The sequence below is a fragment of the Pongo pygmaeus genome, chromosome 16 (assembly GCF_028885625.2).
Source record: "Pongo pygmaeus isolate AG05252 chromosome 16, NHGRI_mPonPyg2-v2.0_pri, whole genome shotgun sequence".
Lineage (NCBI taxonomy): Eukaryota > Metazoa > Chordata > Mammalia > Primates > Hominidae > Pongo > Pongo pygmaeus.
In genome coordinates this window covers 47,536,775-47,555,099 of record NC_072389.2, presented here as the reverse complement: position 1 = coordinate 47,555,099, position 18,325 = coordinate 47,536,775, and the positions used below count along the sequence as shown (strand labels likewise).

The 18,325-nt window shown below is 44.5% G+C and overlaps 1 protein-coding gene and 1 pseudogene across 4 annotated transcripts in view; both read right to left on the bottom strand.

Moving 5' to 3' along the window:
• Positions 1–18,325, bottom strand: part of GANC (glucosidase alpha, neutral C) — an 83,033-nt gene that overhangs the window by 30,261 nt on the left and 34,447 nt on the right. For all 4 annotated transcript variants that reach the window (XM_054452083.2, XM_054452082.2, XM_054452081.2 and 1 more), the window contains exons 9-11: positions 16,267–16,447; positions 15,887–16,040; positions 2,203–2,438 (exon numbers count right to left, since the gene is read on the bottom strand). In XM_054452083.2, coding sequence (XP_054308058.1) covers positions 2,203–2,438; positions 15,887–16,040; positions 16,267–16,447 — 571 coding nt within the window. The remainder of the gene's footprint in view (positions 1–2,202; positions 2,439–15,886; positions 16,041–16,266; positions 16,448–18,325) is intronic.
• On the bottom strand, positions 9,873–14,928 carry LOC129014499 (BCL2/adenovirus E1B 19 kDa protein-interacting protein 3-like; annotated as a pseudogene).

Genomic DNA, 18,325 nt, shown 5'->3' with positions numbered 1-18,325 from the left:
TGTAAAATAAGATTTCACTGTGGTCTTGGTTTGCATTTCCCTAATGATTAGTGGTGTTGAGCATCTTTTCTTGTGCTTGTTGGCTATTTGTGTATCTTCTTTGGAGAGATGTCTATTCAAATTCTTTGCCCACTTTTTAACTGTTTTTTTTTTTGTTGCTGAGTTGTAGGAGTTTGTTATATATTCTGGATATTAACCCCTTATTCAAAAACTTGTAATGTTTCCAAATGCATACAAAGCAGTTTACACAAAGGTCCCAACCTTTCTGGTCAGATCCTCCACTATTAGAACCCTCACATGCCTGGCTGTCAAACTTGCCTGTGCACTGCCTTCCGAACACCCCCTAATGCTCCTTCCTCTGGCTGCACTGCCCTCTTCCCTCTCCCTGTTTACTCATTAGTTAGGGACATCCTTCAGGGCTCATCTAAAATGCACTTCTAGGCCAGATATGATGGCTCACGCCTGTAACCCCAGCACTTTGGGAGCCTGAGGTGGGCGGATCACCTGAGGTCAGGAGTTCAAGACCAGCCTGGCCAACATACTAAAAATACAAAAATTAGCTGGCCATGGTGGCACATGCCTGTAATTCTAGCTACTCAGGAGGCTGAGGCAGGAGAATTGCATGAACCCAGGAGGTGGAGGATGCAGTCAGCTGTGATCGCACCATAGCACTACAGCCTGGGTGACAGAGTGAGACTCTCTCCCGAAAAAAGAAATTAAATAAAAAATAAATAAATAAAATAAAATGCACCTCTGGAACAAAGCCCTGCTTAAGTCTTGAGGATATAATCTTCTCTTTCTTGGCCTGCCCCTACCCTGACCTTTCTTTGGCCCTTATGTTACTTTCCTGTATTGTAGTTGGATACTTGCCTTTTCTTCACTCACTGTAAGACCACAAGGAGCTGAACTCTGTATACCCTTCAGCACTAGCATAGCATCTTGAAGGTTCAAGGCCTCAGTAAATAACTACTTATTAAGGACAGAAGATCTGGAGTCAGGCAGACCATGGTTCAGACTCTTGCCATGCTACTTATTCACTGTGTGCCTTTGTGTAAATTTTGAAACCAGTCTAAGCCTCAGCTTCTTCATCTAAAATATGGGGTAACAAGACCTACCTTATAGTTTTGTCATCACTGGATGGAATAATGTGTTTTATCATATTGTCTAGCCCATAACAGCTTGATATATGGTAGCTATTTATTAATTGGGAAATTAGGAGTTAACTGAATGGACTCTGGCCATCTGTGAAAAGCCTGGTAGGGAGGTCAAAGGAATGGGTTGAAAAGTCAACCTTACTTTCGAGGAGAGGAACTTTATTCATTCACATGATACACATAGGGTTTCGCCCCCCTTCTCCTCTCTCCATTTTCTTCTCTCCATCTTTTCATTATTGCTATTACCACCACCACCACTCCTGGAACTGGAAAGCAGCATTATACATGTTCCAGTGGCTTCTCTCCCTCCCTATTTTCTATTTCTGTTCTTTTCTTGGCCAGATTAACAGGTGGAGTCCACCACAGAAGCACGCAGGAAAAACAGTGTAATAAAGAATTTGATACCATATTTGATATTTGACTGTTAAGGGTTTTCAAGCCCTGCTACTCCCCCCTTACCCTTCGGCCTGTATCTGGACAAGCTGACAAAGAAAGCTCTAGTGCTCCCTCCTTTGGTGCCAGCAGGGGGTTCAAACAATCTAAGCCTCAGCCTGCGTGCAAGAGCCCTTGCCCTGTCCCCACACGCTAACCACCATAAAAGCTGAGCCAATCTCCTTTCTCAGTTCTCTCAAGCCATTTTCAAACCAGCTTGGGAGCCACTCCTGCTCTCCCCAGAAAGCCTCATTATATGAGTAATAAACTTTTTAATATACTCTTAGTGCATGTGTGGTGTCACCAATTAAGACATGGAAACCAAATTTTGAGTGGGGGGATCACATTACAACAGGGTGGCCACAACAAATGGAACTGAAAATGCTAGACCCCTTCTTCATTATGGGGACCTAGATAACTAAGCCAGGAATGGATGGGGTCATCGCCTTTTTACCATTCACTTTCTCTCTTATCACAGTGACAATTATATTTGAATCTACTATTTTCACAGCCATTTTTTATCAGATGTTTCTCCACCACTGATGTGCCAAGGCAACTTTAAAACATTTTTTAAAACTCTGTAATTAAAAGGTTCAGAAATGTTGGCTTATTTTACCTTACGCTTTTTGCTCCTGAGCAGCTCTTGCATCCTCTCGGGGTTTGGGAATCTGTTTTTGTCCCAGGTGAAGTACCTCTTGCCCTCAGTGTGCTCTATGTCCAGCCACATGGCATCATAAGGAATGTCATGCTCATCAAACCCTGCATCCACTGCTTTTACATCCTGCTCATCTTCATAGTTCCAGCGGCACTGGTGATATCCCAAAGAGAAAAGAGGGGGCATGGCTTGTGTGCCTAAAAGAGAGAGATGACAACTGAGTCAACTGCCATGGCAATGACCATTATTCATTTGATAAACATTTCCTGAATGTCTACAGAGTATTCAGCACTGAGCTCATGCTTAGAATATCAAGGAGAAGAAAGCACAGTCCTTGCCTTTAAGGAAGTGACAACCTTGCTAATGAGGCAGGAGTGTAAATAAAGTGCTCTGCCGTGAGGTATAACTGCCAGGTTAAGTATCAGTTTAGTGCTACCAGAACATAGAGAGGTTAACAAATTCTGCCTGTGGTGAAGTATAGGGTCTTGAAAGGCTTCACAGAGGAAATAAAACCTTGTTTGGACTTTGTAGACTAAGTAGGAATATACCAGACAGGAAGAATAGATAGAGCATTCCGGGCACGGGGAATAGAAAAAACACAGAGGCAGAGAAGTACATGACAGGCTTACAGAAAAATAAATATTCAAGGGTATCACAGTATCACAGTGTGAGAGAGACCAGTAGAAGATGAAACTGAATAGGGTCAGATTGTCAAGGGCCCTGTAATTGAGGTTAGGAATTCTGAATCTTGTCTTATGAGAAGCCATCAAAAGTCTGGCAAGATGTAATCTTAGCAGACCTATATTTTAGAAAAATTAAATCAGGGTGCAGCATTGGGACTCACTTGAAGGTAAAGAGACTGAAGTTGGGAAGAAGTTTCAGTAAATTATTATCAAAATGTTTACTGATAACGTGAAGGACTTCTGGTCAACCACTTGCACGTATCTCCTTTCCCTCCTAAAGTCACACTAAAATCTGAGTAAAGAAAAGAAAAAAGGAAGAAAGCCACAAAAACAAAGAGAATGGGAGTGGAGTAATTTCAACAAAAATTTGACAGGTGGCAGGCAGGATCGGGGTGGTAACTGTTGGCCAAAGCCAGGGGAAGCTCTCCCCAGAGTGATATTGAGGAGGCTATTGACAGAAGAGCTCACCCTGCATCCAAACACCAGTAGATATGCCCATTCTCAAAACTACAGTGGAAGCCTCATCTAGGCACACAGAGCCTCACCATGAAATATGAATGGAGGCAGGTGTGGTGGCTCACGCCTGTAATCCCAGCACTTTGGGAGGCTGGGGTGGGTGGATCACTTGAAGTCAGGAGTTCGACACCAGTCTGGCCAACATGGTGAAACCCCATCTCTACTAAAAATACAAAAATTATCCAGGTGTGGTGGTGGGCACCTGTAGTCCTCACTACTTGGGAGGCTGAGGAGGGAGAATTGCTTGAACCCAGGAGGCGGAGGTTGCAGTGAGCCGAGATTATACCACTGTACTCCAGCCTGGGCAATAGAGTGAGACTCTGTCTCAAAACTCACATTTGAGCAAAGTCTCCAAAATCAGAGACAGTGACTCAAATAAGGCAACAGAAAAGGATCTCCAAGAAAACAGGAATAATGCAAGGAACCAAAGTAAATATGAAAACATTATCATTAGTATCTCTAGAGAGAAGAAAAAAGGTATTGTACCCTTAAACGAGACTAGGATAGCATAAAACAAGTGTAGGTTGAGTATCCCTAATTTGAAAATCCAAAATCTGAAATACTCTAAAATCTGAAACTTTTTTAAAAAAATTAATTAATTTATTTATTTTTAAGATGAAGTCTAGCTCTGTTGCCCAGGCTGGAGTACAGTGGCACGATCTCAGCTCACTGCATCCTCCACCTCTGGGTTCAAGCGATTCTCCTGCCTCAGCCTCCCAAGTAGCTGGGACTACAGGTGCATGCCACCATGCCCAGCTAACTTTTGTACTTTTAGTAGAGAGAGGGTTTCATCATGTTGACCAGGCTGGTCTCAAACTCCTGACCTTAGGTAATCGCCCATCTTGGCTCCCCAAAGCGCTGGGATTACAGTCATGAGCCACCACATCTGGCCTCCAAAATCTGAAACTTTTTGAACACCAACATGACACTCAAAGGAAATGCTCATTGGAGCATTTTGGGCTTTGGATTTTCAGATTGGAATGCTCAACCAGTAAGTTTAATGAAAATATTCAAAATAATCCCCAAACTGAAACACTCTAGAGTCCCAAGCATGGAATACTCAACATGTATACAATTTATAAAACAATAAATGTCCTTTAACGTGGTGTGCTATTTTGAATTCCTCATCAAGTTTTAGAAGTGGGGTAAAAATACTTAGAAGATCTCAGTGCTTTGGAAAGCTGAGGCAGGAGGATTGCTTGAGACCAGGAGTTCAAGACTAACCTGGGCAACACAGCAAGACCCCATCTCAACAAAAAAATTAAAATAAATAAATAAAAAGAATTAGCTGGGCATGTGGCACATGCCCACAGTCCCAGCTACTCAGGAGGCTAAAGCGGAAGAATCGCTTGAGCCCAGGAGCTAGAGGCTGCAGTGAGCCATGGTCACGCCACTGCATTCCAGCCTGGGCAACAGAGTGTTTTTTTTTGTTTAAAAACAAAAAAACAAAAAACTTAAGAGGCTCATCAGACTTGAAATTATACAGAGAAGCATTGATCATGAGTCTGTCTGACTGAAACAGGTTAAATAAATTATGTTACCAGCAAATTTGCTACTTGAAAAAAATAGGATGTACACATTTCAGGATAATAAATGTTTTGCCATTGCTTTGCATAAAATGAAAACAAAAACCAAGGAACCATCAGAGGATAAGAAAGAGCTCCTTGAAAGCAGAAACATGATAGCATAACTGGAAAGCCTAGAAGATGAAATTGAGAAAACTGCTCAAAAACTAGGCAAAAAAGGAAAAGGAGATTATAAAATCCGTAGAGTAGAAAGAAAAAAAGGAAAGGAAAAATTAAGGAATAATACAAAACAGTTTCTCAGAACTGAAGGACACAATTCTCAGGATTGAAGGGGTCCACATCTAATATCCAGAACAATAATTATTTTAAAAGACCTAGGGCCAGGCACGGTGGCTCACACCTGTAATCCCTGTAAAGCACTTTGGGAAGCTGAGGTGGGAGGATCCCTTGAGCCTAGGGTTTTAAGACCAGCCTGGGTAACCTAGGGAGATCCTGCCTATACAAAAAATGAAAACATTAGTTGGGCATGGTGGCACATGCCTGTTAAGTCCCATCTACTCAGGATTCTGAGGTGTGATGATCGCTTGAGCCCAGGAGCTTGAGGCTGCAGTGAACCATGATCACACCACTGCACTCCAACGTGGGCACAGAGCAAAACCCTGACTCAAACAAACAAAAGATCTCCATCAAGGGATTTTATTACAAAATTTCAGAATACTGGAAATTTGGAATGTTAGTGATAAAGAGAAGGTATTTCAGAGAGAAAAGACAGATTATATACAGAGAAACAAAGGAATAGAATTGAGAATGGTTTTGGAGCAAGAAGGTAGAAGACAGTAAAAGAAATGCCTTCAAAGTCTGAGAGAAAGAATATTCAGTCTTGCCAGGCAAATTATCAGTCAAGGGTAAAGGTAGGAAAAAAGATGGTTTCATACCTGCAAGGAAGCAAAAAGAGTACCTCCAATGCAAACGTTCTTAGGAAACTACCAGAAGATGCTACAAACAAATAAACACAACAAGGGAATAAACCAGAAAAGAGAAATCAGGGAACTGAAGAAAGGAGGGATACAACGTCAGAAAACAGCAAAGGTAAGTTCTGAGATGAAAGCTGTGCAGGGAACCTAGAGAACAATGGTCCAGATGGGAAGAGGAAGATGAAGAGCTCTGGTAGGGAAGAAAGTCTCCAGGGAAAGAAGTAGACTGGATAAAGTATCAGACACCCTTGAGCATGTGAAAAGTGTAAACATTGAATATTGATTTAACCAAAAATTGTGATATAACTAGATTGGATGGGAGACGGAGGAGGGTATGGTATATGATTGAGCTAAACCCTCAGCAGGAGTCAACAAATAATCTTTACTGTCTTTGAACATGGTGGGAGATCCAGTATTTTGGAAGTGCTTTATCATAAACCAGCATTCTCACTAATAACAATGTTGAATGTAGCTGCAGGTGGGCTTTGACAGCACTTATTCCTGCATGGGTGCCCATATCCATAAATTGTCATTCCTCCCGTCACAATTGGAATTGAACATGGGCTAGACTTAGCTTGCTTTTAACAACTGAATGCAGCAGAAATGATGCTGCAATACTTTTGTTTTTAACAGCTTTACTGAATTCACATACCATGCAATTCACCCATCTAAAATGCACAATTCAATGAGGGTTTTTGTGGCATATTACATTATTGAGTCTTAAAAATTGTGTTAAAATATGTATAGCAAAATTTGCCATTTTAACCATTTCCAAGTGTCCAATTCAATGGCATTAATTACATTCACCATGTAGTACAAGCATTACCACTATTTCTAAAAGCTTTACATCACCCCAAGCAGAAACTCTAATCATTAAGCAGTAACTCCCTATCACTCACACCTCTCAGCCCCCTCTAATCTCTGTCTTGACAAATCTGTATATCATAGCTACTTCATATAAGTGGATTATATAATACTTGTCCTTTCGTGTCTGTCTTATTTCATTTTCCATATTTTCAAGGTTCATCCATGTTGCAGCATGTATCAGAACTTCATTTCTTTTTATAGCTGAATAATATTCTGTTATATGTATATACCACATTTTGTTTAAGTGTTCATCTTTGATGTGCACTTGGATTGTTTCTACCTTTTGGCTATCATGTGTGGGCGAAGGATTACCCAGGTGCCAAGGCAAGAGACTGAAGGCATAAACTGTAGCAGTATAATAAAAAAAATAGTTAGAATAAAGAATAGTTATAATACAAATTAGATATACAGATGATCATGGACAATTATCAATCATTAGCATAAACATTATTAATCATTAGCTTTTAATATTACTCTTTGTTGCATTACTAATATAACCTAGAATAACCGGCGGGTATAGGGTCAGGTACTCAAGAGACATTGTGAGAAGTGACCTAGAAGGCAAGAGGTGAGCCCTCTTGTCACGCCCACATAAGGGCCACTTGAGGGCTCCTTGGTCAAGCGGTAACACCAGTGCCTGGGAAGGCCCCGTTACTTAGCAGATTGTGAAAGGGAGTCTCCTTTCCTTGGAGGAGTTAGGGAACACTCTGCTCCACCAGCTTCCTGTGGGAGGCTGGATATTATCCAGGCCTGCCCGCAGTCATCTGGAGGCTTAAACCCCTCCCTGTGGCGCTGTGCTTCAATGGTCACGTTCCTTGTCCACTTTCATGTTCCTCCTGTACTCCTGGTTCCTCTTTGAAGTTCATAGTAGATAGTGGTAGAAGAAATAGTGAAAGTCTTAAAGTCTTTGATCTTTCTTACAAGTACACAGAAGAAAACGCATAGAAGAAAATGCTGCCTTCCCTCTCTGCTTCGGCTACCTAAAAGGGAAGGGCCCCTGTCCCATGATCACGTGACTTGCTTGACCTTATCAATCACTTGGATGACTCACCTTCCTTACCCTGCCCCCCTTGTCTTGTATGCAATAAATATCAGCGCACCCAGCCATTCGGGGCCACTACCAGTCTCCTCGTCTTGGTGGTAGTGGCCCCCCGGGCCCAGCTGTTTTCTCTTTATCTCTTTGTCTTGTGTCTTTATTTCTTACAGTCTCTCATCTCTGCACATGGGGAGAACACCCACTAAGCCCTGTAGGGCTGGACCCTACAATCGTGAATAATGCTACAGTGATCATTGGCATACATGTATCTGTTGAGTCCCTGCTTTCAATTCCCTTGTGCATATATCTAGGAGTAGAATTGCTGGGTGTATCAGTTAGGGTTCTTCAGAGAACACAGGGTTTTTCAGAGAAACAGAATTAGTAGGATTTATATTGAATATATTTATGTATTTATAAATATGTATACATACATAGAGAGAGATACAAATACTGATTTATTTAAAGTAACTGACTCGTGTGATTGTAGGGGCTGGCAAGTCTGAGTTTTGCAGGAGATACTGGCATACCAGAGAACCAGGGAAGAGGTGACGTTCCAACTTGAGCTGAAGGCAAGCTGGAGACATTCTGTTTTCCCCAGGGACCTTAGTCTTTTTCTCCAAGGCCTTCAACTACTGGATGAGGCCCACTCTCATTATGGAGAGTAATCTGCTTTCCTCAAAGTCTACTGACTTAAATGTTAATCTCATTAAAAAATACCTTCACAGAGACATCTAGACTGGTGTTTGAATATATGGGTACCACAACTTAGTCAAATTGACACGTAAAATTAACAATCACACTGAGTCATATGGTAATTCTATGTTTAACTTCTTGAGGAAATGCCAAACTTTTCTGCAATGGCTGCACCATTTTACATTTCCACCAGCAATGTTCCAATTTCTCTACATCCTCGTAAACACTTATGTTTTTCCATTTTTTTGGATTTAGCCATCCTAGTGGGTGTGAAGTGATATTTTACTGTGGTTTTGATTTGCATTTTCCTAATGACTAACAATGCTGAGCATATTTTCATGTGCTTATTGTTCATTTATTTATCTTCTTTGGAGAACTATCTCTTTAAATCCTTTGCTCATTTTAGAATTGGGTTATCTTTTTATTGTTTTTTTTAAGAATTTGGTAAAGATTTATTTATTTATTTTCCATTCCTAGTCTTTTAAAGTATGGCTTCTTTTCTTTTTTTAAAGGATATGGCAAATATTTATTTTTTTTCCATTTCCAATCTTTTAAAGTAGATATAGATATGCTTAGGATGAAGCTGATTTTAACAGCACAAAAAAGTTGAGCACAAAGGATAGGATTAAATTCAGCAATCCAGAGTGATAAAGAGGAAAGGATACTGAGTAGGTGCCTTTGACAGACACATTATCCAAGTTGATTACCTAATAGTTGGAGGTTGAAGTCCTTATGCTGCAAAAGTGAGAACAATCTGGTGTATGAAGTGTATGGTGGCATTTGTAGCTGTAACGTGTTTTCTATTTATTAAGAACAATTAGCATAGTTAACTGTAGTCTTTAGTAGACAACCTGCATCTATTTAAATTAAACATAATATTTTCCACAGTAGTGTAAGTAAGGCCACAATATTTATTCTGGGCAAACCCTTTAATGTAGTGATTTTAATATCACTGTCATTCATTCTTTTGGAATATAAAGTGTTTTAACGGAATTCAGGTTACAGATAATTTTTAAAATACTATATCATGACTAATATATTAAAACGATACTTACATATTTATACTAATATCCAAAGAAAATTCACTGCCAAATTGTTACAGTAGATATTAATCAGTCTGACACCCTTATTAACTGATTCTATAGGTATAAGTATAGGTCAGTATGATTTTAGTGTCTATTCTTTCATTTTACTAAATTAAGGAAGCAGTATTTACAGAACAAATAAAAACAAGTGAAGCAGCCACCCAAGGACCGTAACAGCTCCTGAGTTAGCTGTGTCACAAGCTCAGATAGAAATCTCCACTATACGCACAAAGCTGGATTCAAATTATTCATCAAAAGGTGCTGACAGAAGTTGTCAGATGCCTTCCAGTATAGATCCCCAATCCCATGGCCACCAGATGAGACAGAAGCAAAACCCTTTAGAAATTCTGCTGAGAAAATGCCCCCTTTCCTTATCAGGCTTTAAATTCCATGCTGGGTAGTTATGTGCCTCAGGTGCTTTAAAGAGGAACTGCTTGTGGGGAACATTTTCTGGCCAACTTGACCAATCCCATATCCAATCTGAATTTTTCTTTAAGATGCTTTCAACTTCTTTCCTTTTCTCAGTATCTTCCTCAGACTGAGAGCTATTTTTCTCCAATGTCTGTGAAAGAGGTAGGATGTCACAGAATTTTGGAGCTACTCTGTCCAAATTCATTTTATGCATCCAGCTGTGTTTTTTCCATGTCACTATTAATTTTTTTTTTTTTTTTTTTTTTTTTTAGAGATAGGGTCTCGCTCTGTTGCCTAGGCGGGAGAGCAGCAGCATAAACATTGCTCACTGCAGCCTTTCTTTGGGAAGCAAGGCAGAGGATTACTTGAATTCAAGGAAGCACTTTGGAGGCTTCCCAAAGCACTGGGATTACAGGCGTGAGCCACCATGCCCAGCCCATGTCACCATTATACACAGAAACTGATGTTGGAGCACTATTCCCCTTCCTATCATTGCTAAAGTGCAGTTCTGCCCCCTCCCCCTCCCTCTCCCCTTTCTTCGTTCGGTCTCCCTCTGTCTCCGAAGCTGGACTGTACTGCCGTGATCTCGGCTCGCTGCAACCTCCCTGCCTCGGGCTCCTGTGATTCTCCTGCCTCGGCCTGCCGAGTGCCTGGGATTGCAGGCGCGCGCCGCCACGCCTGAATGGTTTTTGTATTTTTGGTGGAGACGGGGTTTCGCCGTGTTGACCGGGCTGGTCTCCAGCTCCTGGCCTCGAGTGATCTGCCCACCTCGGCCTCCGGAGGTGCTGGGATTGCAGACGGAGTCTCGCTCACTCAATGCTCAGTGTTGCTCAGGCTGGAGTGCAGTGGCATGATCTCCGCTCGCTACAACCTCCACCTCCCAGCCGCCTGCCTTGGCCTCCTAAAGTGCTAAGATTACAGCCTCTGCCCCGCTGCCACCCCGTCTAGGAAGTGAGGAGCGTCTCTGCCTGGCCGCCCATCGTCTGGGATGTGAGGAGGGCCTCTGCCCGGCCGCCCCGTCTGGGAGGTGAGGAGCGCCTCTGCCCGGCCGCCACCCTGTCTGGGAGGAAGTGAGGAGCGCCTCTGCCCGGCCGCCCCGTCTGGGAAGTGAGGAGCGCCTCTACCTGGCCGCCCCGTCTGGGAAGTGAGGAGCGCCTCTGCCCGGCCGCCCCGTCTGGGAGATGAGGAGCGCCTCTGCCCGGTCGCCCAAAGTCTGGGAAGTGAGGAGCGCCTCTGCCCCGCCGCCCCGTCTGGGAAGTGAGGAATGCCTCTGCCCGGCCGCCACCCCGTCTGGGAGGAAGTGAGGAGCACCTCTGCCCGGCCGCCCGTCTGGGAGATGAGGAGCGCCTCTGCCCGGCCGCCCCGTCTGGGAGGTGAGGAGCGCCTCTTCCTGGCCGCCACCCCGTCTGGGAGGAAGTGAGGAGTGCCCCTGCCCGGCTGCCCCATCTGGGAGGTGAGGAGCGCCTCTGCCCGGCCGCCCGATCTGGGAGGTGAGGAGCGCCTCTGCCCGGCCGCCCGGTCTGGGAGATGAGGAGTGCCTCTGCCCGGCCGCCCCGTCTGGGAAGTGAGGAGCGCCTCTGCCCGGCCGCCCCATCTGGGAAGTGAGGAGCGCCTCTGCCCGGCCGCCACCCCGTCTGGGAGGAAGTGAGGAGCGCCTCTGCCCGGCTGCCCCGTCTGGGAGGAGAGGAGCGCGTCTTCCCGGCCGCCCCGTCTGGGAGGTGAGGAGCGCCTCTGCCCGGCCGCCCCGTCTGGGAGGTGAGGAGCGCCTCTGCCCGGCCGCCCCGTCTGGGAGGTGAGGAGCGCCTCTGCCCGGCCGCCCCGTCTGGGAGGTGAGGAGCGCCTCTGCCCGGCCGCCCCTTCTGGGAGGTGAGGAGCGCCTCTGCCCAGCCGCCCATTGTCTGGGAGGTGAGGAGCGCCTCTGCCCGGCCGCCCCGTCTGGGAAGTGAGGAGCGCCTCTGCCCGGCCGCCCCGTCTGGGATGTGAGGAGCGCCTCTGCCCGGCCGCCCCGTCTGGGAAGTGAGGAGTGCCTCTGCCCGGCCGCCCCGTCTGGGAGGTGAGGAGCGCCTCTGCCTGGCCGCTACCCCATCTGGGAGGAAGTGAGGAGCGCCTCTGCCCGGCCGCCCCGTCTGGGAGGTGAGGAGCGCCTCTGCCCGGCCACCACCCTGTCTGGGAGGAAGTGAGGAGCGCCTCTGCCCGGCCGCCCCGTCTGGGAGGTGAGGAGCGCCTCTGCCTGGCTGCCACCCCGTCTGGGAGGAAGTGAGGAGCGCCTCTGCCCGGCCGCCCATCGTCTGGGAGGTGAGGAGCGTCTCTGCCCGGCTGCCCCGTCTGGGAAGTGAGGAGCGCCTCTGCCCGGCCGCCCTGTCTGGGAGGTGAGGAGCGCCTCTGCCAGGCCGTCCTGTCTGGGAGGTGTACCCAACAGCTCCGAAGAGACAGCGACCATTGGGAGCGGGCAGTGAGGACGATGGCGGTTTTGTTGAAAAGAAGGGGGGGAAGTGTGGGGAAAGGAAGGAGAGATCAGATTGTTGCTGTGTCTGTGTAGAAAGAGGTGGGCATAGGAGACTCCATTTTGTTCTGACTTGGAGAAATTCTTCTGCCTTGGGATGCTGTTGATCTATGGTCTTTCCCCCAGCCCCCTGCTCTCTGAAACATGTGCTGTGTCAACACAGCGTTAAATGGATTAAGGGCGGTGCAAGATGTGCTTTGTTAAACAGATGCCTGAAGGCAGCATGCTCTTTAAGAGTCATCACCACTCCCTAATCTCAAGTACCCAGGGGCACAAATACTGCAGAAGGCTGCAGGGACCTCTACCTAGGAAAACCAGAGACCTTTGTTCATGTGTTTATCTCCTGACCTTCTCTCCACTATTATCCTATGACCCTGCCACATCCCCCTCTCCGAGAAACACCCAAGAATGATCAATAAATACTTAAAAAAAAAAAAAAAGTGCAGTTCTATCCAGGAGCCCTGCAAGCTCTTTCCCTGCAGCCTGGGGCCCCTGCTCTGTGATATGGTGCCAGAAGGTGGCTGTAGCAGTCTGGGTCACTGTTTGGTTGTGGTCTAGGGGCTGCATACGCCCTCAGTGGCAGACGAGCATGAGGGATATGGGCCCAGTGCAGGTGAGCATGAGGGGTATGGGCCCAGTGCTCAGCCTGTCTTTTTGTTGTTCAGTTGTAGAAAGTTCTTCATGTATTCTGGATAAGAGACCCATATCAGATACACAATCTGCAAACATTTTCTCCCATTTTGTAGGCTGCTTTTTCACTTTATGTTCTTTGATGCACAAAAGTTTTTAATGTTAGTGAATTCTAACATGTATTTGTTGTCACTGTTGTTCACGATTTTGTTGTCAAATCTAAGAATCCATTGCCAAATCCAAGTTCATGAAGATTTACCCGTCTTCTTCTGAGAGTTTTATGGTTTTAGCTCTTATATAGTTGAACCATTTTGAGTTAGTTTTTTGCATATGATATACATATAACATATTTTTGAATATAGGAGTCCAACTTCATTCTTTTGCAAGTAGATATCCAACTGTCTCACACCATATGCTCAAGAGACTATTTCTTCTTCATCGAATGGTCATGAAGCTTTATTGAAATTATAATGGTGACATGGACAAAGCACTGTGGCTTGTGCCTGCAATCCCAGTGTTTTCGGTGGCCATAAGTGTATGGGTTTATTTCTAGATTCTCAATTCTATTTCACTGGTCTATATGTCTATCCTTATTCCAGTAGCATGTTCTTTTTTTTTTTTTTTTGAGACGGAGTCTTGCTTTGTCACCCAGGCTGGAGTGCAGTGGCATGATCTTGGCTCACTGCAACCTCCACCTCGCCTTGTGGGTTCAATCGATTCTCCTGCCTCAGCCTCCCGAGTAGCTGGGATTACAGGTGCCCACCACCATGCCTGGCCAATTTTTGTATTTTTAGTAGAGACAGGTTTTCGCCATGTTGGTCAGGCTGGTCTCAAACTCCTGACCTCAAGTGATCCACCCACCTCAGCCTCCCAAAGTGCTGGGATTACAGGCGTGGGCCACCGTGCCTGGGCAGTGGCATGTTCTTTTGATTGCCATAGCTTTGAAGTAAGTTTGAAATTGAGAAGTTGTATTCGATTTTCACTCTGCTTAAGACATACCCAAAACTGGGCAATCTACAAAAGAAAGAAGTTTAATTGGACTTACAGTTCTACATGTCTGGGGAAGCCTCACAATTGTGGCCGAAGGCAAGGAGGAGCATGTCACATCTTTTGTGAATGGCGGCAGGCAAAGAGAGTGCTTGTGCAGGGAAACTCCCCTTTTTATAACCATCACATCTCATGAGACTCATTCACTATCACGAGAACAATACGGGAAAGATCTGCCCCCATGATTCAATTACCTCCCACCGCATCTCTCCCACAACATGGGAATTCATGATGAGATTTGGGTGGGGAAACAGCCAAATCATATCAGAAGTATAAATTTTTCAACTTTGTTTCTCTTTTTAAAGATTGTTTTGGCTATTCAGGTCCCTGTGCAATTCTATGGAAGATCAGCTTTTCCATTTCTGCAAAAGAAGCCATTGGAATTTTGATAGGGATTGCAGTGAATCTGTGAATCACTTTCTGTATTACTGCCATCTTAACATTGCCTTCCAACCTATGAACATGGGATGTCTTTCCATTTATTTAGGCATTCTTTATTTTCTATCAGGAATGTTTTATAGTTTTCAGTGTACAAGTCTTTCACCTCCTTTGTTAAGTGTATTCCTAGGTATTTTATTCTTTTGGATGTTATTGTAAATGGAACTGTTTTCTTAATTTTTTTTGGATTGTTCATTGTGGGTATATAGAAACAGAACTAATTTTTTTTTCGTTACTGATTGATAGGGTTTGGATTGGTGTTCCCACCCAAATCTCATGTCGAACTGTAATCCCCAATGTTGGAAGAGGGGCCTGGTGGGAGGTGACTGGATCATGGGGGCGGACTTCTCCCTTGCTGTTCTTGTGATAGTGATTTCTCACAAGATCTGGTTGTTTAAAAGTGTGTGGCACCTCCTCCCTCTCTTTATTCCTCCTGCTCCGACCAGGTAAGATGTGCCTGCTTCCCCTTTGCCTTCCATCATAATTGTTAAGTTTCCTGAGGCCTCCTCAGCCATGTTTCCTATACAGCCTACAGAACCATGAGCCAATTAAACTTATTTTCTTTATAAATTGCCCAGTTTCAGGTATTTCTTCATAGCAGTGTGAGAGTGGATTAATATATTGATCTTGTACCCTGCAACTTTGCTGAATTTACTATCTCTAGTAATTTTTTTTTGTGGATTCTTTGGGATTTTATATATATAGGATCATATCATCTCCTTTAATCTTATTTATTCTTTTCCAATTTTGATATCTTTTATTTATTTTTCTTGCCTAATTTCTCTGGCTAGAAATTCCAGTATAATGTTGAATAATAGTGGTGAGAATGCAATGCCTTGTCTTGTTTCTGATCTTAGAGAAAAGCTTGCATTCTTTTAAAATAAAATGCTCTAATGCTAAAGCCAGTTGCATATTTTAATGGAGAAGAAAACATAGAAAAGTTGAAGTTGGGATACTGGTCATCTGAGATAAAGGTACAGATGGCCCACGGGCTAAAAGCTTCAAGGAAAGCAGATGGCAAGTATTAGGAATTAGACAGTAGAGCATTCTAGACCCAGTGCAATGTTTTACTGAACTGAATGGGATGATGATGGGAACAGAAATGCTTGCTAATTAAAATGCTTGGGTAAGTTATAAACTCTACATAGTGTACAACAAATATTAACTTACAGTGATAACACATGGGACATTGGATATATAACAGAACAAGAAACTGGCACTTCTCCGTGCAAATACCTGTAAGGTGTGAGTACTGTTTGAAGACATCAGAAGGTGTAGGTCCTGTCAGCAGAAAAACATCAATGATGCCACTCTCTGACATCCAGTGCACATGAGTGTGAGATCTGACCTTTTGTTTAGCAGCAACTGGGCCCATCTGGGTCAGTGTGTACTGGAAAAAGAATGGAATAAAAATTTGAGAAATTTTCCTCTAACCTGCAACATCCAGCCACATATAAGTAACAGTCTGATCCTTTAGTAGATACTACTGATATTCACTGATTACACTGTAAAGCTTTTGTTGGCAGAGAAGTGCCACTACAAAGATAAGAGCTATGACTCTGCAGTGGTTTTGTTTCTTCTTTAAGTATGACATGTAGCCATCATCCATAGCTCACCTCTACTGCAGGCTCTGTATTGATCTCCACCAGTGTTTCTGAGGCATTCAGCCAGAAAATACCTATAGTTCTGCCCAGTTTGTGGGCCAGGAGATAAGGTACTGAACCATAAATGCCCATTTTATCATATATTTGGTATCCATAGACATCCAGGTTATAAAGACGGTAAGCATCTCCGTCACTGAAACACAAAGATTATCGTCAATTACCATCACAAATATATTATTAATATTAATAAATAGAATAGCTCTACTCTTCTCTGAAAACACTTAGGTCCCATGCATCTTTGAAGGCTCAACTCTTGCCACTTCCCTAAAGATTTCCTGACCCAACTTAGGTGAATGTGGTCCTCTTCCCTTGACTCCTTTGGCACCACTTCCTGTGACATTAGCACATAGGATCACATCTTAGACATCTTTTCTAAATATCTCCTTTTTCTTTTTTCCAGATAGGGTCTCACTCTGTCACCCAGGCTGGAGTGCAGTGGCGCGATCTTGGCTCACTGCAACCTCTACCTTCCAGGTTCAGCAGTTCTCCCACCTCAGCCTCCCAAGTAGCGGGGAATACAGGTGCGTGCCCCTACACCCAGTTAATTTTTGTATTTTTTGGTAGAGATGTGGTTTCACCATGTTGGCCAGGCTGGTCTCAAACTCCTGACCTCAAGTGATCTACCCGCCTCGGCCTCTCAAAGTGCTGGGATTACAGGTGTGAGCCACTGCGCCCGGCCTAAATATCCTTTCAGTGGAGGACTCTCTCCTATGAATACTCCACAATAGCAAGCACACAGCAAGTATCCACTGATGAATTTTGTGAGTACTTCTCTGCAGTTAAAAGAATTGCGTCCAGGCTGGGCGCCGGTGGCTCATGCCTGTAATCCCAGCATTTTGGGAGGCCGAAGCAGGCGGACCATGAGGTCAAGAGATCGAGACCATCCTGGCCAACACTGTGAAAGCCCGATGCTATTAAAAACACAAAAATTAGCTGGGCGTAGTGGCGCACACCTGTAGTCTCAGCTACTAGGAAGGCTGAGGCAGGAGAATCGCTTGAACCCAGGAGGCGGAGGTTGCTGTGAGCCGAGATCACGCCACCGCACTCCAGCCTGGGCGACAGTGCAAGACTCTGTCTCAAAAAAAAAAAAAAAAAAAAAATTGTGTCCAACAGGCTTCCACAGTGCTTAGCAGGGGAAGATGGGGAACTGAATTGGGGGTGGGAGCACAGAGCTCAAATCAGTGTGAGAGCAGCACAGTTTCTGCTGGACTTGTCACTATGCCTACCTGAAAGTAAACAGCACCTGAACCTGGCAACCTTATCAGACTCTGTTTCTCTTTGGTTTTGTTTCCTCTTAGTCTGATGCCTCGGGCATCTATTTATCAATAGTGTTAGCCTGACATGATATCCCTGAGGAAACTAAAGGTGATATGAGATACCACATTTTTCCATTCTCTGGCTCACTCTCCCATTTTGTTAAAAGCCTTTTTCTGGGTCAGTGATTTTTCACAATATATTCTCCCAGGGCCACAAAAGGCCTTGAGAGGTAAAAGTGAAACCCGGGGATAAAGATCTTCCCTTTACTCTGATCACAGCAGCTCCATAATTTTACTTCCTCTATATTTCTAGGTTCAGTATTATAGTTGTTACAGTTATCTAATTTTACCCTAAAAAAAAATAAATAAAACTGGAAAACCAGCCAGGCGCAGTGGCTCACTGCTGTAATACCAGCACTTTGGGATGCTGAGGTGGGTGAATCACAAGGTCAGGAGTTCAAGACCAGCCTGGCCAACATGGTGAAACCCCGTCTCTACTAAAAACACAAAATAAATTAGCCAGGCGTGGTGACAGGTGCCTGTAGTCTCAGCTACTCAGGAGGCTGAGGCAGGAGAATCTCCTGAATCCGGGAGGTGGAGCTTGCTTGCAGTGAGCCAAGATTGTGCCACTGCACTCCAGCCTGGGCGACAGAGCAAGACTCCGTCTCAGAAGAAAAAAAAAAAAAAAAAAGGAAAACCACTGCTCTGCTGCTCTGAGTCATCATTCAAGGAGGGTTCTTAAAGATCCACAAGCA